We start from the raw sequence: 27,224 nt of genomic DNA, 5'->3' as shown, positions 1-27,224 counted from the left end.
TGATATGTACCAAGCACTATTCTAAGCAACTTACATGTATTTATTCTTTAATCCTCGCCATTACTATGAAATGGGGTCTATTACAGTAATTATCCCTACTTCGCTGACAGGAAAACTGAGTCCTCAGTAAATCCTGTGCTCATGGTCACAAAGCTACAAACTAGCAAAAGGGGGATTCAAACAGTATGGCTTCACAGACTCTGAGTAGTAAAGTACTTAACTCAGGTCATGCCCAGGGACCTAAAGGCATGTGCAACAACTACCCTCTCCATAATCAGCTTTTCTTCCTACACACTAGCTCCTCCTCCCCAATTCCACACCAAGCAGAAAAGCAACATGTAAAATTTCAACTCCCAGTTCTCCCATACCATTCCTAGACTTACCCTCAGTTCTCTACCATATTTTCTCACCTCTTTATTTTAAATCATTATAAAAAACAATTACCATTACAAAAAGTAAAAAATAAAGACATAAACACATCCAAAACAAAAGTAACACAACCAAAAACTACTAAGTTCTCATATTCAAGACACCTGTGACAGAAAAATAAAATACTCCACACACACACACACACACACACACACACACACACGTATAAAATAATATACCAGTTCAGACTAACAGTGGTATGTATCTGGAAAATGTTCAACAGCTTTATTCCACTTCTTTGCAGCTTTGGAATGACAACTCCTTAGTTTACCTTGTTGATTTGTCTCTCTTTAGTATTTTTGGCAAAGAAATTACAAATACAGCTGCAACAAAGCAAACTGAGCTGTACTGTCTCAACAGTCAGCAAGTTGCTAGTTTACTACTAACTCCAAAACTTTTATCTCAGATGCATACAGTAATCACACGAATTAATGGATTCTATATTCACATTCACACACAGTATATATTAAATAAAAAGAAGCTGTACTAACACAACAGCTAAATTATTTTCCAAATTTTTTTGTAGCATCCTAAATATAACACTGTAAAGATGGGATATATTCAAGTACATTATAAAGTCTCCTTACTCAATCCTAAATTTTTCAGTCTCTTTGGACCTACTACTTTGCATTCATGGAATGTGCTAAATACGAATTAAGCCTTAAATGATCTTTAAAATACTGTATATTTTAAAATTTGGAGCCAAAGACAGAATGAGAGATAATTTCAGTTCAGAATGATCCTGTTATTTTCCACATGAAAAAGTTGGCATGATCAGGCACGGTAGCTCACTCCTGTAATCCCAGCACTTAGGGAGGCCAAGGTGGGCAGATCATGAAGTCAGGAGTTCAAGACCAGCCTGGCCAATATGGTGAAACCTCGTCCCTACTAAAAATACAAAAATTAACCAGGCGTGGTGGCACGTGCCTGTGGTCCCAGCTACTCAACAGGCTGAGGCAGAAAAATCACTTGAATCTGGGAGCCAGAGGTTGCAGTGAGCTAAGATCGTGCCACTGCACTCTAGCCTGGGCGACAGAGCAAGACTCTGTTTCAAAAAAAAAAAAAAAAAAAAAAAAAAAAAAAAAAAAAAAACCCAAAAAAAGTTGGCATTATAACCCTTTATTTTAAAATTTTTTTCACTTGTGCTACTCCACAGGGTCTATTATTTACCTAGAAGTTGATGGAAAGTCTTACGTCATTCTGCCTGACATTTAAGCTGTATATATTTAATTCAAAATTCCAAAAAGATACTTGTATAAGGAAAGCCTGCCTGCAGCAAAATTACGTATACCATATCTTTATGAAGGTAAAAGACAAATTATTCTGCTTGCTGTATCCTGGTCAAATATGTAGCTTAAATTAATATATTTGGTAGCAAAGTATGTATTCCTTTGCCTTATACACAGTTTTAAATAAATGCACATAAAAAGGAAGAAGAAAGCACTTCATCAGATTGCATGAAAAGGTAGAAGAAATAAGTTTATGAGCATGAGCTCCACTGAAAATACGCCCTGAATGCCACAACTTCTAATAGGTAGGTACTTAAGATTTATTTCTTGAACATATGAAACACCTTAAATCTAGAGAAACTGCAACATAATAAAGGACCCTCCCCCAAAATAGTGTCTTAAAAAAAAAAAAATCTTTTTTAATCAGCCTGAATATACCCTTTCAGACTCTATGCAGATATGCAAAAAGTAAAAATCGTCGTTGTTTTTTTTGAAAGGTCTCACTTTGTCACCTAGGCTAGGATGCAGAGGCACACCATCATGTACACTGCAGCCCCTACCTCCTGAGCTCAAGCGATCCTACTGCTTCAGCCACCCAAGTAGCTGGAACTACACACACACCACCATGCCCGGCTAATTTTTGTATTTTTTGTAGAGACAAGGTTTCATCATGTTGCCCAGGCTGGTCTCAAACTCCTGAGTTAAGTGATTTACCTGCCTCGGCCTCCCAAAGTGCTAGGATTAGAAGCGTGAGCCACTGCACCCGGATTAGTACAAATCTTCATATGCAATTTTATAAAGTTTTGTAAAATTTTTGTTTGACTCAATATGTTTATCCTGTCAAAACATATAGATCTCAAAATTAACATCTGCATAGCATTTTACTAAACAAACTATAATTTGTTTTTGTTGAAGAGTATCTGATTGTTAATCAAGTTCATGCTATTATTTCCTTAAGAGCAAATTTTGACAAATTTATATTTAAGTTCCTCACAGTCAAATTAAAAGCACAATTTAAGCTGCTAAGCCAACCAGCAAAGCTGAACCAATAAAACCTTCCCCAGGCAATGCTTGTTTTTGTTACTTTTTCCCTAATATTTACTAAGTTTATTACTTCTTTCATAAATTATCAACCTGTCCATACATTGTACACAGCTCTCAGTATACTATATCATAGTTCTTTCCTAAATGATCTGTCTGGTGCTATTTATATATAAAGGATTTCTATATATAATGTTACAGAATATTTTTTCCCACTTTGCATTTACCTTTGACTTCTTTATAGAGTTTTTGATGTAAAAGTTCCCCTATTTTCTCAAAACCAACCACCATTTCCTTTACAGTACATAAGCCCGGTACAGAATTAGAAAATCCCCAGAACCTGGCCTGATGTAAACACTTACCAATATTTTCTTCTACTGTAAAGCAAGGACCTAATTGCATTTTTCTTCCCTATGATGCTGTACTGGGCAAGTATGAGTCAACATCTTTAATTCCCCCCTTCTCTCATGAACTAAAAAACTTAACCATGCATACACAGCTCTGTTTCTGGGACTTATAATTCTACAACCAAAGATCTCCAACAACTTTGGAGAACTTTGGTTGTAGAATATAAGTTCTGGTAATGGGTAATAGGAATGCCAAGACAGGGACAGCTTTAACCACTAGGGCTACCAGGCATAAAACAGCCAGGATACCAGGGGCAGCCAAAGTCTCTCAAACAGAGCCCTTGTAATATGTACCAATCTCAAGAGCCCTCAAGAAATTCTCTCAGTAATTAGTACTATCAATTTTCCATGTACGCCATAAAATGAAAAGAGTTAAGAAAGGCTTCCGCTTCTGGACAACCACTGAAATCTTGTGCTGAAAACTAAAGATGTCAGATAAAACACAATGACAGGCAACCAATACAAAGTTCTTAAGTCCTAGCAAAACATTTACAAAAAGTAGACTTTGTGGACAGTCAGGGGAACCAGAACTAAGAAAAGCAGAGACAGAGAGAATATCAAAGGGACTTTTTGTATGGATTTTGAAAGGCTTTGTGAACCTGAATGTTAGGTTTAGGGGTCTCATTCAGGGACAGAACACAAGGCCTGAAGGTCACCTAAGAAGAGGAGTCAAGTAAGATACCCATTCAGTGCACTGAGCCTCAATGAGCAAACACCTTCAATCTAAGTATAAACTAAAATGTAATAACAAAATTTTTAATGTTATTTTAAAACTGTTCTTGAAGGACAAAGAAAACTGCCAATTCCATGATGGCGATAAGTGGAAAAGAAAATATGAGTATTTACAACTGTAAGCCTGAATTCGTCTGACCTAGGTAAAACACAAACTTCAGACAAGAATTTAACTATAGATGGTCTTCAACTAATAACAATACATAGTATAAGCCAAAATCAAAACAGTACTATTACATTCCTGGTTTAAAAGAAACCCTTCAGTTTCCCCCCAACTCCCCACCAAAAAACTGCTTCATACTCAAGAACTCACTATACCTGGTGGGGTGATGGGGAGTAGGGCAGAGCAAAGAAGGTAATAAGTACGTAGATATATTTAAATGAATATTATTTAATGCAATATTATAATCACAACAAATGTAAATGGAATAAATATGCTAAGAAAAAGACTTTCAACAATATTTTTTAATCTGTATTTATTCAATTTAGACACACCTAAAATATAGCATAGAAAGATGTAAACAAAAAAGACCGGAAAATACCACAAACATAATCAAAAGAAAGTTGGCATTGTACCAGATACCATGAGTCACAATAAAGACACAGAAATATGCTTACATAAATTTAATGTTTTTTTAAGAAAACAACAACAAATGCTTACGTAAATTTAATGTTTTCTAAGAAAAAAAGACAACAGCAATAAAGAAAGCTGGTGCATGAATACATATATTTAGCAATAAAGAGCTCAGAAACAGAACTTACATGTGTGGAAACCTGTAATGAAACTGGCAAACAATAACCTAACAAAAAAGTGGTGGCAAGCCAGCAAGTTATTTCTAACAGAAGGAAAATAAAATAAAAAATAACGCAGATTCCTGTATCTACATATAAAGGCCCTAACATTAAGCTATATAAATCCTTAAGAAGAAAACATAGAAAAATGGCTTTGACATCAGAACACCATGAGATTTCTTTAAAATTCGACAAAAAGAACAAGTCATTTAAAAAGGGTGATAGACTAATTCAACTATGTCAACACTCAGAACTTGTTTATTAAAAAAAATAAGTATAAAGGCAAGCCATAACTGAGAAAATATACTTTCAACACATGTAGTGACAAAGCACTCACATTCAGAACATAAAAGGAACTCCTAAAAATCAAATTTTTAAAACATTTGTTTTTAAAAATACTAATGAGGAAAATCTAGGCCAGGTGGGGTGGTTCATGCCTATAATCCCAACACTTTGGGAGGCTGAGGCAGGCAGATCACTTGAGGTCAGGACAACAGCCTGGCCAACATGGTGAAACCCTGTCTCTACTAATAATACAAAAATTAGCCAGGCATGGTGGCATGCACCTGTAATCCCAGATACTCAGGTGACTGAGGATAATCACTTGAACCCAGGAGGCAGAGCTTGCAATGTGCTGAGATCGTGCCACTGCACTCCAGCGTGTGTGACCAAGCAAGACTTCATCTCAAAAAAAGAAAGAAAAAAAGAAAATCTGATCTGCCATTGTGATCCATAAATGGCAAGAATGAGTAACAAAGCAAAACACAAATTCTTCACTGATTAATAAAAGATCAAAGGACAAATAGTTGCATTACACATTTGGATACTCCGTAAGGGTCCGTGTCTATTTAAACCACTGGGTGGTAGTCCTGCTCCAGTCTATCACAACTATGAATTTTTCCAGTAAGACTAGGAAGGTTTTTCATTTAGGAAGTGAAAGTGTAAAAATAATAAGGTATTGGGTAAATTTAAGTATCTCTCATTATTAGTGACTCTTTTAACAATGTGCTACACTAATTTGAAAAGGCTCTTCTGAAAAACCAGTCCTAAAATCATATTTTACCAAAAATCTGAATTTAAAGAGAATTGTCAATAACTACTCATAACACTACTCAAATACTGTCATATAAAATATGAAATCTGACCATCCAAAATACCATTTCAACTTAGCTTGAATCTAATTTAATGAAATTTCAAATTTCCAACAAGATATTTTTGTAGATACAGATGACTGTAAAATGTATATGGAAAGGCAAAGAAACTAGAACAAAACAATCTTGAAAAATAATAAAGTCAGAGAATTCACATGTCCTAACAGAGTTTTGCTCTGTCGCCCAGACTGGAGTGCAGTAGTACGATTTCAGCTCACCACAGCCTCTGCCTCCGGGGTTCAACCAATTCTCCTGCCTTGGCCTCCCCTCATACACTGCTGGTGAGAATGTAAAATGTAATATTACAGTCACTCCAGAACACAGACTGGCAGTGAAATATAAAGATACATTTACAATATAACTCAGCAATCCCACTCCTAAATATGTAACCTAGAGAAGTTTAAAGTTATCCTCATACCAAAACCTATACATGAATGTTTATAGCAGCTTCATTTATAATGACTGAAAACTGGAAAAAACCCAAATAATCCTTCAATGAATAAATGGACAAACTATGGTACAACTATACAATGGAATACTATTTAGCAATAAAAACGAATGAACTACTGACAGAACACATGGGTAAATCTCAAAAACATTATGCTGAGTGAAAGAAGCCGGTCTCAAAAGATCACATAGTATATGCATTTGTCTAAATACATCAAATACATAAAATGAGCGACATTACACAGAGGCATGCCTCATTTTATTGCATTGTACTTTACTGCAAATTCTTGCAAACTGAAGGTTTGTGGCAAGTCTATCAGCACCAGTTTTCTAACAGCATGTGATTAGCAATATTATATTGCTAAAAAAAATGTGTCAGCATTTTTAAGCAACAAAATATTATTCTTCAATTAAGGTATACACTTTTTTTTAGATACAGTATTATTACACACTTAAGAGACTACAGTATAATGTAAACATAACTTTTATATGCACCAGGAGACCAAAAAATTGTGTGACTCACTTTACTGCAATATTTGCTTTATTATTATTATTATACTTTAAGTTCTGGTGAACATGTGCAGATCATGCAGGACTGTTACACAGGTATACACATGCCATGGTGGTTTGCTGCCTCTATCCCCCCATCACCTACATTAGGTATTCCTCCTAATGTTATCCCTCCCCAATCTCTCCACCCCCTGCTATCCCTCCTCTAGCCCCCAACCCCCCAGTGTGTGATGTTCCTCTCCCTGTGTCCATGTGTTCTCATTGTTCAACACCCACTTATGGGTGAGAACATGAGGTGTTTAGTTTTCTGTTCTTGTGTCAGGTAGCTGAGAATGATGGTTTCCAGCTTCATCCATGTCCCTGCAAAGGATATGAACTCATCCTTTTTTTTTTTTTGTAGCTGCATAGTATTCCAGCAATATTTGCTTTCTTACAGTGGTTTGGAACCAAATCAAGCCCCCAATATCCCCAGGGTATGCCAGTATATGTAAATTATACATCAAAAAAAGTTTATTTTTTAAAAGGAGATTGTTTAAAAATATTAACAATATATTGTAAGGTTTACAACATATACAGATATAAAATGTATGACAATACAAAAGAACAGAATGAGAGAAATGAAGTATACTCTTGTAATGTCCATTCTACACATGACATAGTATAAATATTTGAAACTAGACTGTGTCAGGTCAAAAGCTGAAATTAAAATGCTAGAACTGGTAAGTGTAATATTCAAGGTGAATAAACAACAGTCAATTATATTCCAAAATACTAGTAATAAACAATTGGAATTTGAAATTTTAAAATAACATTTATAATAACACCTGCCTCCACCCTCTGAAGAAAGGCGTTCTTAGGTATAAGTGTAGCAAAATATGTGCAGAATCTACATTTGGTAAACTCATTGTTAAGACCAATCCCCCCTAATTCTTATTTATATATATTTATACAGAGAGCCATATAAAGGCCATCATAATCAAAATCTCAGTAAACCTTTTTGTATACATCAGCAAGCAGAAAGGCAAAGAACTAGAACAGCCGAAACAACTATGAAAAAGAACAAAGTCAGAGGATATACATTACCCAATTTTAAGACTTCATACAGTAAGTTACAACAATCAAGGTGTTATAGTATTGGTGAAAGTACAAACATACAGATCAACAGAAGACAGAGAACCCAGAAAATGACCCTCAGAAATACAGCCAACTGGTTTTTGAAAATGTGCAAAGACAATTCCATTAAGGGAAAAAAAAAAAAAAAAAAAAAAAAGCAGTCTGTCAACAAATGGTGATAGAACTGGAAGTTCACATGCTTGAATTCCCCCGCAAAGAAGAACCTCTCAATGCCTACCTCATGAAGGTATGATCAAAATATTTTCAGATATATAAACACAGCAGATTCATATGCAGAAATGATCTCAAAAAGGAGGTCAGTGATGCAGGAAGAAATGGCAAGCAAAAAAGGTGGGGGTGTTAAATACATGGACAACATTAAAGATAACTTGTGTTTAAAACTGGTACAGAATTCATATACACAACAATGATGGAAGGGGGAAGGGATAAAGGCTCTCCAATAATCTTGCATTGCCTAAGAAAAGGGCAGAAGTACCAACTAGACTTTGATTAAGTCAAAAATACATGATGTAATCCCTAAGGCAGCTGCTCTCAAACTCTGATTCACAGACAACTAGGGTCTCAAACCCTTTCACGGGGTCTACTACGTCAAAATTATTTTCATTATAATATTAAGATGCTATTTGAACTGTTACAAAAGCAATGGTGAGCAAAACTGTTGGCATCTTAGCAAAAATCAAACAGAGCTAACACTATAGTAATCATGATATTCTTCATCACCAGTTTTTGTTTTGTTTTGTTTTGTTTTAAAGAAAATGCTAGTTTCATTTAAGAATATCATCAATAGCCAGGCGCGGTGTCTCACGCCTGTAATCCCAGCACTTTGGGAGGCCAAGGCGGGTGGATCACGAAGTCAGGAGTTCGAGACTATCCTGGTCAACAAAGTGAAACCCCGTCTCCACTAAAAATACAAAAAATTAGCTGGGCATGGTGGCGCATGCCTGTAATCCCAGCTACTCAGGAGGCTGAGGCAGGAGAATTGCCTGAATCCAGGAGGCGGAGGTTGCGGTCAGCCAAGATCGCGCCATTGCACTCCTGCACTCCAGCCTGGGCAACAAGAACGAAACTCCGTCTCCCCAAAAAAAAAAAAAAAAAAAAAAAAAAAAATAAGAATATCCTCAATGGAGGTTGCGGTGAGTCAAGATCGCGCCACTGCACTCCAGCCTGGGGAACAAGAGCAAAACTCCGTCTCCAAAAAAAAAAAAAAAAAGAATATCCTCAATAAAACAGTAAAAAGAATCATTTTATTGAATGTCAACCCTTGAGTACATGCTGTTGTTGTTTTTAATTTGAGACAGATTTTTCACTCTTATTGTCCAGGCTGGAGTGCAATGGCATCATCTTGAATCACCACAACCTCCGCCTCCCGGGTTCAAGAGATTCTCCTGCCTCAGCCTCCCAAGTAGCTGAGATTAAGGCATGTGCCATCCCGCCCAGCTAATTTTGTATTTTTAGTAGAGACAAGGTTTCTCCTTGTTGGTCAGGTGCTGGTCTCGAACTCCCGACCTCAGGTGATCAGCCCACCTCAGCCTCCCAAAGTACTGGGATTACAGGTGTAAGTCACTGCTCCTGGCTGGGTACATGTTGTTTTAATAAGCTGTGTGATAGAATGGAAACTTTAGGCCGGGCGCGGTAGCTCACACCTGTAATCTCAGCACTTTAAGAGGTTGAGGCAGGCGGATCACAAGGTCAGGAGTTCGAGACCAGCCTGGCTGATACGGTGAAACCCTGTCTCTAATTAAAATACAAAAATCAGCTGGGCGTGGTGACTCATGCCTGTAATCCCAGCTACTCGGGGGGTTGAGGCAGGGGAACCGCTTGAACCCAGGAGGCGGAGGTTGCAGTGTGCCGAGATCATGCCATTGCACTCCAGCCTGGGCAACAAGAGCAAAACTCTGTCTCAAAAACAAAACAGAATGGGAACTTTAAAGTATTTCTGTATAATAATTAGTTTATTAAGTCAGCTAGCCTCTTTTTTCATGGAGGATCATTTTGACTCGAAAGAATGAATGACAAAATGTCTATCCAGATTTGGGTATTAGCATCTCAAAAACAGATGTAATTAGCCTATCATTTAAAGAAAAGCAAATAACAATATTTATTGCCAATGATAAAATTTGAGATTTGAAGCAAAAATCAGAATTTTCGAAAACTTCAACCCACCATTACTGTGAGCCTGACAGCTTCCCAAAAATTGTTTTGGTTTTTTTTTCCTGATGAGATTGGTAGTGGTATCAAGGTATGCAATTTTTTTTTTTTTTGCAATTTTTTGATAATGTATAATTGTGTTGACATCAGCCAGGTGTGGTAGCTCATGCCTGTAATCCCAGCACTTTGGGAGGCCAAGGCAGGTGATCACTTGAGGTCAGGACAAGACCAGCCTGGCCAACATGGTGAAACCCCATCTCTACTAAAAATACAAAAATTAGCTGGGCGTGGTGGTGCACACCTGTAATCCCAGCTACTCAGGAGGCTGAGGCAGGAAAATCACTTGAACCCATGAAGCAGAGATTGCAGTGAGCCGAGATCATGCCACTGGTACTTCCAGCATGAGCAACAAAGTAAGACTCCCTCTAAAGGGGCAGGGGGTGGGGGGAAGTGTGTGTTGACATCAGTAGTAACTGGTAGAATAGGCATACTTTGGGGATAAATGGAGACCACATTAGAATTATCACAACAAAGCGAGTCACATGAATTTTCTGGTTTCCCAGTGCAAATAAGTTATGTTAACAATATTCAATAGTCTACTACACATGCAACATCATTTAGTCAAAGAAAATGCACATACCTAATTTAAAAATCATCTGAGCCTACAGAAAGTTGTAATCTTTTTGCTAATGGAGGGTCCTGACTCAATGTTGATGGCTGCTGACTGATCAAGGTGGTGGTTGCTGGAAGTTAGGGTGGCTGACGCAGTTTCTTAAGACAATAAAGTTTGCCACATCGACTGACTCTTTCATGAAAGGTTTCTTGGTAGCATGTGATGCTGTTTGAAAGCATTTTACTCATGTAGAACTTCTTTCAAAACTGGAGTCAGTCCTCTCAAACCCTGCCACTACTCTGTTAACTTAAGTTTACATAATATTCTAAATCCTTTGTCATTTCCACAATGTTCACAGCATCTTTACCAGGAGTGAGTTCCCTCTCAAGAAACCACCTTTTTTCCTCATCCATAAGAAGCAACTCCTCATCCATTCAAGTTTTATCATGAGATGACATCAATTCGATCACATCTTCAGGCTTCACTTCAATTTTGATTCTTTTACTATTTCTACTATATCTGCATTTACTACTACTCAAGTCTAGAACTCCTCAAAATCAACCACGAATGTTGAAATCAACTTCTCCCAAGCTCCTGCTAATGTGGATATTTTAACCTTATCCCATGAATCACAAGTGTTCTTAAAGGCATCGAGAATGGTGAATCCGTCCCAGAGGTTTTTTATTTACTTTGCCCAGATCCATGAGAGGAATCACTATCTATGGCAGCCATATAGCCTTACAAAATGTATCACTTAAATAGTAAGACTTGAAAGTCAAAATTATTCCTTGATCCATGGGCTACATAACGGATGTTGTGTTAACAGGCATGAAAACATTTGTCTTCTTATGTATCTCTACCAGAGCTCTTGGGTAAACAGGTGCATTGTCAATAAGCAGCAATATTTTGAAAAAAAAATTTCTGAGCAAGAGGTATCAACAGTGGACTTATAATAATCAGTAAACTATTTTGTAAACAGATGTGCTCTAATCCAGGCTTTGTTGTTTCACTTATAAAGTATAGGTAGAGTAGATTCAGCATAATTCTAAAAGGTCCCTAGGATTTTCTGAATGATAAATAAGCAATTGCTTCAACCTAAAATCACCAGCCGCATCAGCCCCTAACAAAAGAGTCAGGCTGTCCTTTGAAGTTTCTGAAGCTAAGCCTTGACTTTTCCTCTAGCTACCAAAGTCCTACATGGCATCTTCTTCCAACAGATGGAAAATCTGTTTAGTGTAGTGTAGATCACTGATGAATTATCTTAGCTAGATCTTCTGGATAACTTGCTACCCTTCTCCATTAGCACTTGCTACCTCATCTTGCACTTTTATGTTATGGAGATAGCTTCTCTCCTTAAACCTCATGAACTAACCTCTGCTAGCTTCAATCTTTCCTTCTGCAGCTTCCTTGCCTCTCTCAGACTTCACAGAATTTAAGGGAATTACAGCCTTGCTCTGGATTTTGCTTTGGCTTAAGGGAATGCTGTGGCTAGTTCGATTTTCCACCCAGATCACTCAAACTATGCTATATCAGCAGTAAGGTTGTTCTGCTTCCTTATGTTTCATGAATATATACCTATAACTCTTCTATTCCTTCTTTCATGTTTATCCACTTGCCCCAAACCAAAACTATTACAATTTGTTTCTCCAATCCATTCAAGACATCTCCTCCCTACTATTCAGGGTTATAGTATCATTATTTCAATATCTACAAAATCTAAAATAGAAATCTTACAATGCCACACCCTCACTTAAAAAAAAAAAAAAGGGTCAGTGTATCATCAAACTCACTGTTACTCCCAAGCCCTAGGACAGTATCAGTAAATCATGAAAAGTACTAACACGATCTATAGTAATCATGGTATATCCTAAATAATTTATAAAGGGTTAACAAAATCCTTCTCTTCTATGGACAAAGTTGACCTTGGCATCTTTTACTTCTAAAGCTTGATAAAGCTTGTATGTCAGTTGTATTATAGGCTGAGCATCCCGAATCCTAAATCCAAAATGCTGCAAAGTCCAAAATGGTTTGAGCAATGACATGATGCCACAAGTGGAAAATTCCACAGTTGGCCTTATAACAGGTTGCAGATAAAATTTTGTTTAACAAAATTATTAAAGATTTTCTAAAACTGGCCAGGTACGGTGACTCACACTTGTAATCCCAGTGCTTTGGGAGGCCAAGGCGGGACGATCACGAGATCAAGAGATCAACACCATCCTGGCCAACATGGTGAAACCCCGTCTCTACTAAAAACACAAAAATTATCTGGACGTGGTGGCATGCGACTGTAGTTCCAGCTACTCAGGAGGCTGAGGCAGTAGAATCGCTTGAACCTGGGAGGTGGAGGTTGCAGTGAGTCCAGATCATGCCACTGCACTCCAGCCTGGGGACGGAGTGAGACTGTCTCAAATAAAAAACAAAAAAACAAAAAAACAAAAAACAACCTTATAAAATTACCTTCAGGCTATGTATATAAAGTACATGTAAAGCATAAATGAATTTCATGTTTAAACTTAATGTTCCATTCCCAAGATCTCTCTTTGTGCATATGCAAATATTCGAAAATCCAAAACACTTCTGGTACCAAGCATTTAGCATAAGGGATACTCAACCTGTAGTAGTTAACACTGATTATGGTGAAAATTATCCCTGATTAATTAAATAAATCTAGAGTCAGAGAACTGCAAGTGAACTATGAATACCTGCTAGAATGCCACAGCTTTGGGATTTCGATAGAGAAAACGTGGAAATGACCACAAAACCGTTACAAAAGGTATTGGTTTCTCTTTGGGGGTGATAGGGCAAGGGAGGGTGTCTCTAAATCAGGGATAGTAGGCTGAAAAAAAAAAAAAAAAAAAAATACCTTATCTGGTAAAACATGGATTAAGATAAGGATCCTGAAAGGAGGCTACTGTCCTGCATTATCTGGGCGGGCCCCAAATGTAATTGGATGTGTCCTTTTATGAGATAGGCAGGAGTTTCCAGGTACACAAAGTAGACAGTGATGTTAAGACCAGCTACCAGAAGGTAGAAAAAGAAAAGGAACTGATTCTCCACTGGAGCCTCCAGGAATATGGCCATGCCAACACATTTATTTCAAACTTCTAGCCTTTACAACTGTGAAAGAATAAATTTCTATGTTTTCAATCACCCCTTTTATAGTTATCTGTTACAGAAGCCACAGGAAACTAATACACCAAAGCAGATCTGCAATCACCTGTGTGAGTCTCATTCTTGCATACCTGAGCTGTCACTCATGGACTAAACGCAAGCCCCAGGAATCCTGCAAGAGCAAGGCATTGCTCTGCTAGCATGCTGTTTCCTGTGCAATTTCCTTCTACGTCAATAAGATGCCAAGTGCGACCTGATCAGGTCTTACTTGTCTGAATGCCTCCCCAGTGGGCAACTGCAGTTACTAATGATACTTATAGTGCCAAAGTATCCAAATGCTTTGTCTTTTTTAATGCCATGAGAGCTAAGTGCAGTGGACAGACCCTGAAACCTGACTGGCTAGGTTTTGAATTTTAGCTTCGTATTGTTTGGCCTTGGGCAAGTCATTTAATCTCTTTGTGCTCTATAAAACAGGAAGATTTTATAGCAACTACCCCAAAGGATTATTCTAAAAATCAAAGGAATACATACGACAATTTAAGATTTTAAAGAAAAATCAGAATATTTGAAAACTTATACTCATCACCACTGTCAACTTTATGAATCACAATTCATAATTTGTATTTTTGTCACAACTCACCTGTTTCATCAAGACAATTACAGTTTGGTTGTGCATCATATTCCATTTATAACTGTGTATATATATGTATATATATATATATATCCCTTTATCCCTTTCTCATTCTTGATATTTTATATTTATGCTCCCCCTCTGCCCACTCCGTAAGCCTTAATAGAAGTATGTATTCTTAGCTCTTTCAAAAAAAAAAAAAAAAAAGAAAAAGTCTGGATTTCTTTATGAACACATTTTAAATGCTGTACCACAAATCACTTAGACTAAGGTGTACATATGTATGTATTCACTGTATAACATCATCCTCTTGAATGTTTTATTACAGGAAAGACCTGGCTTTCCAGGATTGTGCATAATCCCAGAAAAGGCCAAATAAGTACTGCATATATCCTAATAGAGGGGGAAAAAAACAATGGAGAACTACTTGCCTGCACCACAATAACAGAAAATGCCAAGGACCTCCAGGAAATAACACTACCGAATACCCTTGCAAAATCCTTGCTTTCCCTTTAAGAGTTCCCTAGACATATCATTTTTTTTCTTAGCTCCATGCATTGGTTTATAAGGCCTAGTATGCTGAAATGACTCTTTTTTCCTGACTCATCTATATAGGATCTACTCTTGTCTAGAATTCTAACATATACATAATCACTTGCTTAATATCACACCACCACCCCTAACATGTGTGCCTCTATCACCTCCCTCTCTCTCTGACTGAGACTAATTCTCATTCATGTATCTATCCCCAAGTCACATGGAGAGCTGCCATTCTAAATCATCAGAAATTCCTCTAATGGGCATAGGCCATCTACTGGTAATTTCACTACACAGACATGATAATAAAGAGGAAAACCTAATTTTTTCCTATGAAGTTAACACCAAATAATGAAAAGCTTAATCCAACATGCCCTTCCCAGACCAGAGGAACAAAAGTCTCCAGATAGACCAAGGCTCATTACCATAATTTCTCATAATATCAGGTATAGATACGATCCTAAAAGCTGAAGGAGGAAGAATGCTCTGTTAAAAAAAAAAAAAAAAAAAATCAGATTACATACAAAATGGCCCAACCCCAAACACAGAAGACAAAGAACAGTAATTTCAAAATTTTAAAGGAAAATGATTCACAACTTAATACCAGACAAACTCTCAATCAAGAGGGTAGAAGAACACAGAAAAGCAAAGCATCCAAGAAACAAAGCTCCACACTAGTCAACAATGAAGCCCCACTCCCACAAAGATGATAGCATGCCAAATATAAAGCAAAGAGGGAACCTGGAAGGACTAAGAGGAAGTTCATCAGGAACTGATAGATTATATATTTCAAAAGTAGAGAAAAATATCCAGAAGCACTCTTACAGTTGTTGGGCAAGAATTCGTGACAGGAACCTATAGAAAACTTAATAAAAGTTAATAAAGCTTAATAAAATGATAAAAGACGATAAGCCTTAGGAAAATTATTTAAAGTAAACAGACATCTCAATATATTTCTCGGCTTACTAACTGGAAACATCAACAACACATTATTTAACCTAAAGCTGTTATACTAAAAAGATACAGAAATGGGAAAATATTTTAAAATATCAACATTATCCCTTATAATAGAAAGTCAAGGCCAGACACAGTGGCTTATGCCTATAATCCCAATACTTTGGGAGGCCAAGGCGAGCGAATCAGTTGAGGCCAGGAGTTCAAGACCAGACTGGCCAACACAGTGAAACCCCATCTGTATTAAAAATACCAAAATTAGGTAGTCATGGTGGTGCACACCTGTAGTCCCAACTACTCAGGAGGCTGAGACACAAGAATCACTCGAACCCGGAAGGCAGAGGTTGCAGAGAGCCGCGACTGCGTCACTAGACTCCAGCCTGGACGACAGACGGTGACTTCATCTTAAAAAAAAAAAAAAAAAAAAATTTCAGCAGGGTGGGGTGGCTCACACCTGTAATTCCAGCACTTTGGGAGGCCTAGGCAGGTGGTCAGGAGTTCGAGACCAGCCTGGCCAACATAATAAAACCCCATCTCTACTAAAAATACCTAAAAAATTAGCCAGGAGGGTGGGGAGGGCAGGTTGCAGTGAGCTGAGATCTCGCCACTGTACTCCAGCCTGGGTGACAGAGTGAGACTCTGTCTCAAAAAAAAAAAAAAAAAAAAAAAAATCAAGAGAAAGTAAACTGCAAGGGAATGGAAGGACACAGAAACAGCAGTATAAGCACATTATCTAGAAATATGGAGGCAAATACCAAAAATAACAGCTATGCATTGATGGTAGCACCTCTGAGACTATGAAAAACAGCTGTTTTTCACTTTAAGTCTTCTAGAACCACCCAAGTTTTAGTTTTTTAAATTCTGTACCTGCATTTTCTTAATTTAAAAACATTAGGAAAAACAATACATGAGTAAGACATGTATTTACAATTAAATGTAAATTTAAAAATTAGGAAAGCAATACATGAGTAACGCATGTATTTACAATATTTAATTGTAAATATTTACAATTAATCAGGGAGAAAAGCTATAGGACTAAGTGAAATACGTAGGCAGAAAAAGAAAGACAGTTAAATGAGTGAAAAATCAAGAGACCTTGGTATGTCAGAGAAACTGAAAGGAGAAAAAAGTTTTTAAAGAATACAAGCATAGTCTATCATGAATAATGTTGCTTAAAAGTAAGATACAAGAAAAATATAAGCAACCTGCTACACGCCTAAATATCATTGGACACAAATAGTAATAGCAAAAGGTTACGCAGACGGCCAGGCGTGGTGGCTCAAACCTGTATCCCAGCACTCTGAGAGGCCCAGATGGGTGGATCACCTGAATTCTGAGACCGGCCTAGCCAAACTTGGTGAGATCCCTGTCTCTACTAAGAATACAAACATTAGCCGGACATGGTGGTACACTCCTGTAGTCCTAGCTACTCAGGAGGCTGAGGCAGGAGAATCACTAGAACCCGAGAGGCAGAGGTTGCAGTGAGCTGAGATGGCACCACGGCACTCTAGTCTGGACGACAGAGCGAGATTCCGTCTCAAAAGAAAAGGGGGTCGGGAGAGTTACCTAGAGCAATCAGGACCAGCAATCTAGCTAAAAGAGCAATTATCTAAAAGCTATCACAGGAATAGTCAACCAAACTCCTCAGTTCAAGACAAATCAGCAGGTTCAAACAAGCATCCATTTCTTGGCTCTAAGGTTCCCCAACTAAAAGAACACCAAATAAGATGATTTTTTTAAAAAATAGGATTCTGAGACAAACTGTATCATTTAATTGTGGTTTTTAAAAACCCGTAACATTAAATTTACAATCTTAACCATTTTTAAGTGTGCAATTCAGTAGTGTAAGTATATTCATTGTTATGCAACAGATCTCTAGAAAGTCTTCAACTTGGAAAAGTAAACTTCTATACAAATTAAACACTAATTCCCCCTTACAATATTCCCCCCAGCCCTTGCCAACTACCTTTCTACTTCCTGTTTCTATGTTTTTTGACTACTTAGATGCTTCATATAAGTAGAACCATACAGTATTTGTCCTTTTATGACGGGCATATTTCATCCAGGATAATGTCCTCAAGGTTCATGCATGTTGTAGCAAGTGACAGGATTTCCTTCAAAATGCTACATAGTATTTCACTGTATGTATATGCCACATTTTTTTTAATCCATTCACATCTGCTGATGCTCATTTGGGATGTTTCCATCCCTTGGCTGTTTTCAGTAATGCCACAAAGAACATGAGTATGCTAATGTCTCTTTGAGGTCCTGCTTTGGAGGCCAGGTGCAGCCTGTAATCCCAGCACTTTGGGGAACTGAGGCGGGCAGATCACCTGAGCTCAGGAGTTCGAGACCAGACTGGCCAACACGGTAAAACCCCGTCTATATTTAAAAACAAAAGATACAAAAAATTAGCCAGGTGTGATGGTATGCACCTGTAGTCCCAGCTACTCAGGAAGCTGAGGCAGGAGAATCTCTTGAACCTGGGAGGTGAAGGTTGCAGTGAGCCAAGATCACACCACTGTACCCCCAGCCTGGGTGACACTGAGAGACTGTCTCCAAAAACAGAAAAAAAAAAAAAAGTGGAATAGAGATTCCCCTTTGAATTCTTTTGAACATATACACAGAAGTGGGGTTGATGGATAAGATGAATTTTTTAAATGTCTTCTGCTTATAAGGCAGAGGGCCAAAATATGAAAGGGATGGGGGTCGAGGGTGTCTCAGATAAGAAAAGAAAGTATTAAAAATTCAAAGGCAAAGGTGGCATATATTATTCAGATTGGGGTTATGGGGACAGAAACTTTTCTCTTTTGTATGACATCTGTTAAAAATGCTTGTTGGGGCATTTGTTTTAATTCCAGGTACATAAGAGATAATTATCTGTAACTTTCCAAATTGCTTCAGAAGATCGACACTTACAGCCATATGTATTTTTAAAAGTGTGTATCTTTCAACTTAACCAAAATACTTTTAAAATAGCTTTAATTACACTATTTCATACTCCTGAAAATCATTTTACATAACTCCAAATAAGAATAAATTATACAATGTAATAAACTGCACCGTGGCAAATACAGAACCAACACATTTTAATAGATTATACCTTGAATCAAATAGAGCAACCCTTTTCAGACAATGAACCAAAATTTATAGAAAATGTAAAAAGGTAGAGTTCCTATAGTGAAACCCTGAATATATCTACTTACAGAAGCCTATTACCTGTCGCATTTGTAAAATGGTACTTTTCATCTACTGGAGGTTTAGAATAAAATATCAAATTTATAAAAACAGAATTCTAGGCTGGGCACGGTGGCTCATACCTGTAATCCTAGCATTCTGGGATGCCCAGACGGATGGATCACCTGAGTTTAGGAGTTTGAGACCAGCCTGACTAACATGGAGAAACCCTGTCTCTACTAAAAATACAAAATTAGCCGGGCATGGTGGTGCATGCCAGCTACTTCGGGAAGCTGAGGCAGGAGAATCACTTGAACCCAGGAGGCAGAGGTTGAGGTGAGCTGAGATCGTGCCATTGCACTCCAGCCTCGGCAACAAGAGCAAAACTTGGTCTCCAGAAAAAGAAAATAGAATTCTAAACAGAAACTAATATTCTGCTTCAACACAAAGGCATAATACATCAGGGGGAAAAAATGATAAACTTTATCAAAATTTAAAAGTTATACTGTTAAGAGAATGAAAGCAAAGCCCCAAACTAAAGAAAATATTTGCAAGGCATGTATCTGATTAAGCACTTGTATCCAAAATAAAGAACTCTCAAAATAGGGGAAAAAAGAAAAAACTAATTTTTTATAAATGAGCAGAGTATCTGAACAGGCACTCACCAAAGAATATATACAAGTGACAGATAAGTACATGAAAAACCACTCATCATCAGGGGAAAATGCAAATTAAAACCAAAATGAGGATGAGAGACTACTATACCACATACTACAATGTCTATAATTGGAGGGAGAAAAAATTACTAACGGATACTAGGTGCAATACTTGGGTAATTAAATAATCTGTACAACAAACCCCAATGACACGTTTACCTATGTAACAAACCTCCACATCCTGCACATGTACCCCTGAACTTAAAAGTTAAAAATAAAGGCCGGGAGCGGTGGCTCACGCTTGTAATCCTAGCGCTTTGGGAGGCCAAGGTGGGTGGATCACAAGGTCAAGAAATCGAGACCATCCTGGTCAACATGATGAAACCCCATCTCTACTAAAATACAAAAATTAGCTGGGCATGGTGGCGTGTGCCTGTAATCCCAGCTACTCAGGAGGCTAAGGCAGGAGAATTGCTTGAACGCAGGAGCTGGAAGTTGCGGTGAGCAGAGATCGCGCCACTGCACTCCAGCCTGGGTAACAAGAGTGAAACTCGGTCTCAAAAAAAAAAAGTGTCTACAATTAAAAAGAGTAATTATACTAAATGTTGGCAAGAATGCAGAAGAACTGGAACTCTTATACACTGTTGGTAGAAACGCATTTAAAATGGTACAACCACTTTAGAAAGTGGTTTGGGAGTTTATTCAGTTAAACACACACCCACCGTACAATCCAACCACTCCACTCCTAGGTATTTACCCAAAGAAAAGCAAATACATGTCCATACAAAGACTTATATAAGAATGTTCATAGCAGCTTTCTTTTAGTAGCCAAAAACTGGAAACAATGCATCAATAATTGAATAACCTGTGGTATATCCATATGCTGAATTACTGCTTAGCAATAAAGGGGAATAAATTATTGATGAACACACATGCCTGAATCTCAAAAATTATGCTAAAAGAAGCCAGACAAAAAGAATACATACTATATAATTCCATTTAAATAAAACTTTAGAAAATACAAACTAATCTAATGTGATAGAAAGCCAATCAGTGATTGAGGTTGGTGGAGAGAAACAAATTCCAAAACAAAGGAACTTAAAACACGGACAGTATCTCCCCCATCCCCTTCCAAAGTCCCTTACACATTTCTGTACAACCAACCCCAACAACACACATTTACCTATTGCACTCCAGCAATAGGTTGCTTTTTAAAACACAGTAAAACGACTTTGAAGGTTATAGTACTGAAAGCATAGAACAAGTATTTGAAAGGATTCACTGAGAAGTGCATTTCAGGTTTGCTCAATTTCCTTTATCCACCCTTCCTTTCTCTTTTCTCTTTTATTCCCCTAAGTATAAAGAAATAAATAAAAAATGTTCCCTAACTACCACCTAGATAACTGCTGCTGGCGTTAAAAAAAAAAAAAAAAAAAAAAGTAGGCAGCATATATGTAGAAAATTCAAATAGTGAAGAAAGCTATAATGTAAAACAAAACAACAAATGCTTTCCCCCATCTCCTATTACCAATTTCTGTTAAAATTTGTCCCAGTACTTCTCCATGTGTTTGTGGTTGTATCTGCTTTTACAAAATGTAAACAATGTTCAATAACCTGCCTTTTTAATACATTGCTTGAAGGTCTCTCCAATATCAAAAATATTGCTATTTTATTATTTTCAGCCATTCTAGGATATTTCACATACTGGAATTTCATTTAGCCCCCATTGTTGGATATTTGTTTCTGGTTTCTTAATTTTGTATTTTGAAAAATATCAAGCCATCAGAAAAGCTGAAAAAGATAGTACAAGGAACTATAATACACTAGATTCACCAATTGTTAACATTTTGCCACATTTGTACACACGCTCCCTCTCTCTCTCCATTTTACTAAATTCACTTGCAAGTTACCTACATACTCCAGCATGCATTTCCTAAGAACAAGCGCACTGTCCAAAATAACCACAATGTAGTTACCATTTTTCAGAAATTTAACATTGACTATACTGTTATTTAATATGTAGCCTATATTAAAATTTATTTTCTTTTTTTTTTGAAGACAAGAGTCTCGCTGTCACCAGGCATCAGGCTGGAGTGCAGTGGCAGGATCTCAGCTCACTGCAACCTCCGCCTCCTGGGTTCAAGCAATTCTCCTGCCTCAGCCTCCTGAGTAGCTGGGACTACAGGCGCACCACCACGCCCAGCTAATTTTTTTATTTTTAGTAGAGACGAAGTTTCACCATGGTCTTGATCTCTTGACCTCGTGATCTGCAGGCCTCGGCCTCCCAAAGTGCTGGGATTACAGGCATGAGCCACCGCGCCCGGCCTATTAAAATTTCTCCACTCTCCTATAGTGTCATTTATAGCTGTTGTATTTTAAATACAGGATTATTTTATGAATTATGTTTCACATAGTATTGTCCTGTCACTTTAGTCTCCTTTATAGTCCCCTAGCCTTTTTCTTTAGTCCGTTTCTTTGCATGTCTCGAAAACTTTTGTTGAAATTGTACATTTTGAATAATATATAACAACTCGAGATTCTGATCCCTGACACCTCCCAGATTATTGTGGTTGATTTGTTTACAAACTTGCCTGGACTATTAGTCTTCTCAACAGCGTATAACCACTGATGTCTCTGGTTAGTTGTTTCCTGTTTTTTATTTTTTCCTCAATTTTTATTTTTAAGCTTGGCTTTCTAGAAGTCACTCCTAAGTCAACACAATTTGGTGACCAGTTAATGGTAAGTAAGAGGTTATGTTTAAACATACTGAGCCAATAAGGTTTCTGTCCTTTACCAAAGTATCTCTCTCTGTGTTGGCTGGGACCCCATTCAAAGTTCAGGTGGCTTACGAACCAGTTCTGACTTCTACTTTCTGCTTGAGCAAAGCCTCACATTGAGCCAGGAGGGTAGACAGCTGGAGACCTCTCTGCTCTCTCCTGAGTGTGTGTAGCTTTCCAGACACCCATGAATATGTGAGAGCTTATCAAGGTCTACTACGGCTGTCTCATTCCCCAGATTACCAAGTAAAAACTCCAGCTAGTTTTAGGATTGCCCCTCCCAACACTGTAGCTTCAGGCAGCTATAAGGTTGTCCTTCAGTCATTTGATGATTATATTGCTATTGTTTTATGTACAGTTTTTCCTCTGTATCAATGGGTTTTACATCCATGGACTCAACCAACTGCACACTGAAAATATTCAGGAAATAAAAAAGGAAGGTAGCGTCTCTACTGAAGGGAGCTAAGGGCTAGTGTTTTTATAAGCTTTATAGGATTTTTTTTTTTTTACGCTGAACTATATGCATGTACTACTTTGCTAACATTTAAAGAAAAGACTAACTGCAACTCACAGAAGAAGAAACATTAATGTCCAGTAAATATGAGGGAGGGAAGGCAGCCCTGTAAGTGTATTTTAAAATGCAATGATGGCCGGGCGCGGTGGCTCACGCCTGTAATTCCAACACGTGGGGAGGCTGAGGTGGGCAGATCACAAGGTCAGGAGTTCCAGACCAGCCTGGTCAACCTGGTGAAACCCCATCTCTACTAAAAATGCAAAAAGTTAGATGGGCGTGGTGGCACACGCCTGTAATCCCAGCTACTCAGGAGGCTGAGGCAGGAAATTCGTTTGAACCCAGGAGGTGGAGGTTGCAGTGAGCTAAGATCACGCCACTGCACTCCAGCCTGGATGACAGAGCAAGATTCTGTTTGTTTGTTTTAAATGGACAAAAGACATGAACAGACATTTTACTGAAGAAAATAATACAGATGGCAAATAAGCACATGAAAAGACGTCCAAATTAATCCACTATTATAGAAACACAAATTAAAACCACAATGAGGCCAGGCACGGTAGCTCATGCCTGTAATCCTAGCACTTTGGGAGGCCAAGGCGGGTGGATCACCTGAGGCCAGGAGTTCGAGACCAGCCTGGCCAACATGGCAAAACCTGGTCTCTACTAAAAATACAAAAATTACCTGGGCATGTTGGTGCACACCTGTAGTCCCAGCTACTAGGGGAGGCTGAGGCAGGAGAACTACTTAAATCTGGAAGGCAGGAGGTACAGTGAGCCAAGATCGTATCACTGCACTCCAGCGTGGGCAACAGAGCAAGACTCCATCTCAAAAAAAAAAAAAAAAAGTCACAATGAATTATCACCATACACCTATCAGAATGATTAAAATTTTTAACAAGTAGTAATACCAAATGTACATATACATTTTGTATACTTACTATATACAAGTATACATTTGTATATATATTTGTATGCCAAATATATATAGTAAGTATACAAGGAAACTGGGTCACTCATACATGGCTGGTTGGAATACAAAATGGGAAAGATTGTTTGGTAGTTCCTTCCAAAACTAAAAATGGACTCACCATACAACCCAGCAATTAGATTCTGGGTTAGCCTTCATTTCAGAGAAATGAAAATTTTCAAGCAGCAACTTGCATGTCAATATTCAGAGCAGTTTATTTATAAAAGCCAAAAATTGGAAGATATCGAATGTCCTTCAATGGATGAGTAGTTAAACAAAACGTGGTATATCCATAACCACAGAATATAACTTAACAATAAAAACAGACTACTAATACACACGGTAATTTGGATGAACGAGATTGTGCCACTATCAGAAAATGCTTGCTACATGATTCCATCAGATTAGTGCTTCCTACAGGTTAGGTATGGGGTAGGGGAGATGATTGTGGGGGTTGGTGTAGCTATAAAGGGACACCACAAAGGAATCTCGTGGTGATGGTACAGCTAAATATCTTGATTGTGGTTGTAGTTGCACAAAACTACACCTGATAAAATTGCATAGAGCTATACAAACACAAACAAGTAAGTACATACATACCTGGTGAAATCTAAATAAGCTTTACCAATGTTAATTTCCTTATCTTGACATTGCAGAGTACTTAAGCAAGATGCCAACATTTGGGAAGGTTGGGTAAAGAGTACACAAGCCCTCCCTGTCCGTTTCTTCACAACTTCCTATGAAGCTACAACTATTTCAAAATAAGTTTTTGAAAAAAATAAAAAGCAAAAGGCAGAGTTCATCAGTTTCAACATGAAACAAGACCTAACTATATGCTTGCTCCCTGTAAGAAATTATCTTTAAAGACACAAAAATGTTAAAAGTAGAAAGATATATTAGCCGGGCGCGGTGGCTCAAGCCTGTAATCCCAGCACTTTGGGAGGCCGAGGTGGGTGGATCACAAGGTCGAGAGATCGAGACCATCCTGGTCAACATGGTGAAACCCCGTCTCTACTAAAAATACAAAAAATTAGCTGGGCATGGTGGTGCGTGCCTGTAATCCCAGCTACTCAGGAGGCTGAGGCAGGAGAATTGCCTGAACCCAGGAGGCGGAGGTTGCGGTAAGCCAAGATTGCGCCGTTGCACTCCAGCCTGGGTAACAAGAGCGAAACTCCGTCTCAAAAAAAAAAAAAAAAAAAAAAAGAAAGATATATTATGCTAACATTAATGAAAACTAGAGAAGCTATATTAATATTACAGAGAATTTCACAGCAAAAAATATAACCAGAAATAAAGAAGGTCATTTTATAATGATAAAAGGATCAATCCGGCTGGACTCAGTGGCCCACACCTGTAATCCCAGCACTTTGGGAGGCTGAGGCAGGTAGATCACCTGAGGTCAGGAATTCGAAACCAGCCTGGCCAACATAGTGAAACCCTGTCTCTACTAAAAATACAAAAAATTGGCCAGGCGCGGTGGCTTACCCTGTCATCCCAGCACTTGGGAGGCCGAGGCGGGTGGATTACCTGAGGTCAGGAGTTCGAGACCAGTCTGACCAACATGGTGAAACCCCGTCTCAAAAAAAAAAAAATTAGCCACGCATGGTGGTGCATGCCTGTAATCCCAGCTACTCGGAAGGCTAAAGCACGAGATTTGCTTGAACCTGGGAGGCGAAGGTTGCAATGAGCTGAGGTTGTGCTATCGAGCCTGGGCAACAAGAGTGAAACTCCGTCTCAAAAACAAAAACAAAAACAAAAATGAATCAATCCATCAAGAGAATATAATAATCCTAAATACTAATCTACCTAATAAAAGAGCTCGAAAATACATTAAGCAAAAACTGACAGAACTGAAAAGCTAGAAGTAGATATACAATCAGTAGAATAGAGAAGATTGGAGAAATGTAATCAACCAAAGTTGAACTAATTGCTATTTTTGAGGAATATACATTCTTTTCTGGTGCACAGAAACACTCAACCAACACAGACCATATGCTAGACCATAAAGCAACTTGTAAAGTTTTTGAAAAGATTCAAATCATACAAAATAATGTTCCCAGAACAACAGTATTTAGGAAATCCCCCAAATATGTGGATACTAATCACCTAACGCACTTGTAAAAAAAAAATCCATGGGTCGGGGAAGCGCAGCTTAGGTGCAGACATGGCCAAGTCCAAGAACCACACCACACACAACCAGTCCCGAAAATGGCACAGAAATGGTATCAAGAAACTCCGATCACAAAGATACGAATCTCTTAAGGGGGTGGACCCCAAGTTCCTGAGGAACATGCGCTTTGCCATGAAGCACAAGAAGGGCCTAAAGAAGATGCAGGCCAACAATGCCAAAGCCACGAGTGCACGTGCCGAGGCCATCAAGGCCCTCGTAAAGCCCAAGGAGGTTAAGCCCAAGATCCCAAAGGCGGGTGTCAGCCGAAAGCTCGATCGACTTGCCTACATTGCCCACCCCAAGCTTGGGAAGCGTGCTCGTGCTCGCATTGCCAAGGGGCTCAGGCTCTGCCGGCCAAAGGCTAAAGCCAAGGCCAAGGATCAAAACAAGGCCCAGGCTGTAGCTCCAGCTTCAGTTCCAGCTCAGTCTCCCAAAGATGCCCAGGCCCCCACAAAGGCTTCAGAGTAGATATCTCTGCCAATGTGAGAACAGAAGGACTGGTGCGACACCCCGGGGCTGCCATCTGCATGGGGCTGGGGTCCTCCTGTGCTATTTGTACAAATAAACCTGAGAGAGGAGAAAAAAAAAAAAAGAAATCCATGGGTCCATGCAGAAATCAAAAGACTGTAATCCCAGACTTTGGGAGGCCCAGGCAGGCGGATCAACTGTGATCAGGAGTTTGAGACCAGCCTGGCCAACATGGTGAAACCATGTCTCTACTAAAAATACATAAATTTAGCTGGGCATGGTGACGCATGCCTGTAGTCCTAGCTACTCTGGAGGCTGAGGCAGGAGAATTGCTTGAACCTGGGAGGTGGAGGTTGCACAATGAACTGAGATTGTGCCATTGCACTCCAGTCTGGAGCCTGGACAACAGAGCAAGCTACTATCTCAAAAAACAAAAAAATAAAAGAAAGAAAGAAAGAAAGAAATATACTGAAATGAATTTAAATGAAAACACAATGTAGCAAAATCTGTGGAATGAAACTAAAGGAGTGATTTAATAAATGGAAAAATGACAAGCCTCCCATTCAGAAGACTCCCAAATAATGTATACAGATATTCCAGCCCTCAAGGAGGGAGAATATAATTTT

At 38.4% G+C, this 27,224-nt stretch overlaps 2 protein-coding genes across 20 annotated transcripts in view; one reads left to right on the top strand and one right to left on the bottom strand.

Moving 5' to 3' along the window:
• Positions 1–27,224, bottom strand: part of KDM6A (lysine demethylase 6A) — a 207,805-nt gene that overhangs the window by 140,860 nt on the left and 39,721 nt on the right. Inside the window, exon 1 of one of the 19 annotated variants that reach the window (XM_074391957.1) lies at positions 16,152–26,109. The exons of the other annotated variants lie outside the window; for them this stretch is intronic. The gene's annotated coding sequence lies outside the window, so the exon portion shown is untranslated. Of the gene's footprint in view, positions 1–16,151; positions 26,110–27,224 lie in introns of those variants that run through there. 19 annotated transcript variants of the gene reach the window in all.
• LOC101032146 (large ribosomal subunit protein eL29-like) lies at positions 26,102–26,702 on the top strand. The gene has a single exon (XM_039475345.2). The coding sequence runs from the start codon at positions 26,125–26,127 to the stop codon at positions 26,596–26,598; it is 474 nt and encodes a 157-aa protein (XP_039331279.1). The 5' UTR covers positions 26,102–26,124; the 3' UTR covers positions 26,599–26,702.

This window comes from Saimiri boliviensis, chromosome X (genome assembly GCF_048565385.1).
Source record: "Saimiri boliviensis isolate mSaiBol1 chromosome X, mSaiBol1.pri, whole genome shotgun sequence".
Taxonomy (NCBI): Eukaryota; Metazoa; Chordata; class Mammalia; order Primates; family Cebidae; genus Saimiri; species Saimiri boliviensis.
The sequence above is the reverse complement of the archived record's forward strand: the minus strand, read 5'-3'. Positions and strand labels throughout refer to the sequence as shown.

Coding starts and splice junctions, on each gene's coding strand:
- LOC101032146 (XM_039475345.2), top strand. CDS start 26,125: ATGGCCAAGTCCAAGAACCACACCACACACAACCAGTCCCGAAAATGG.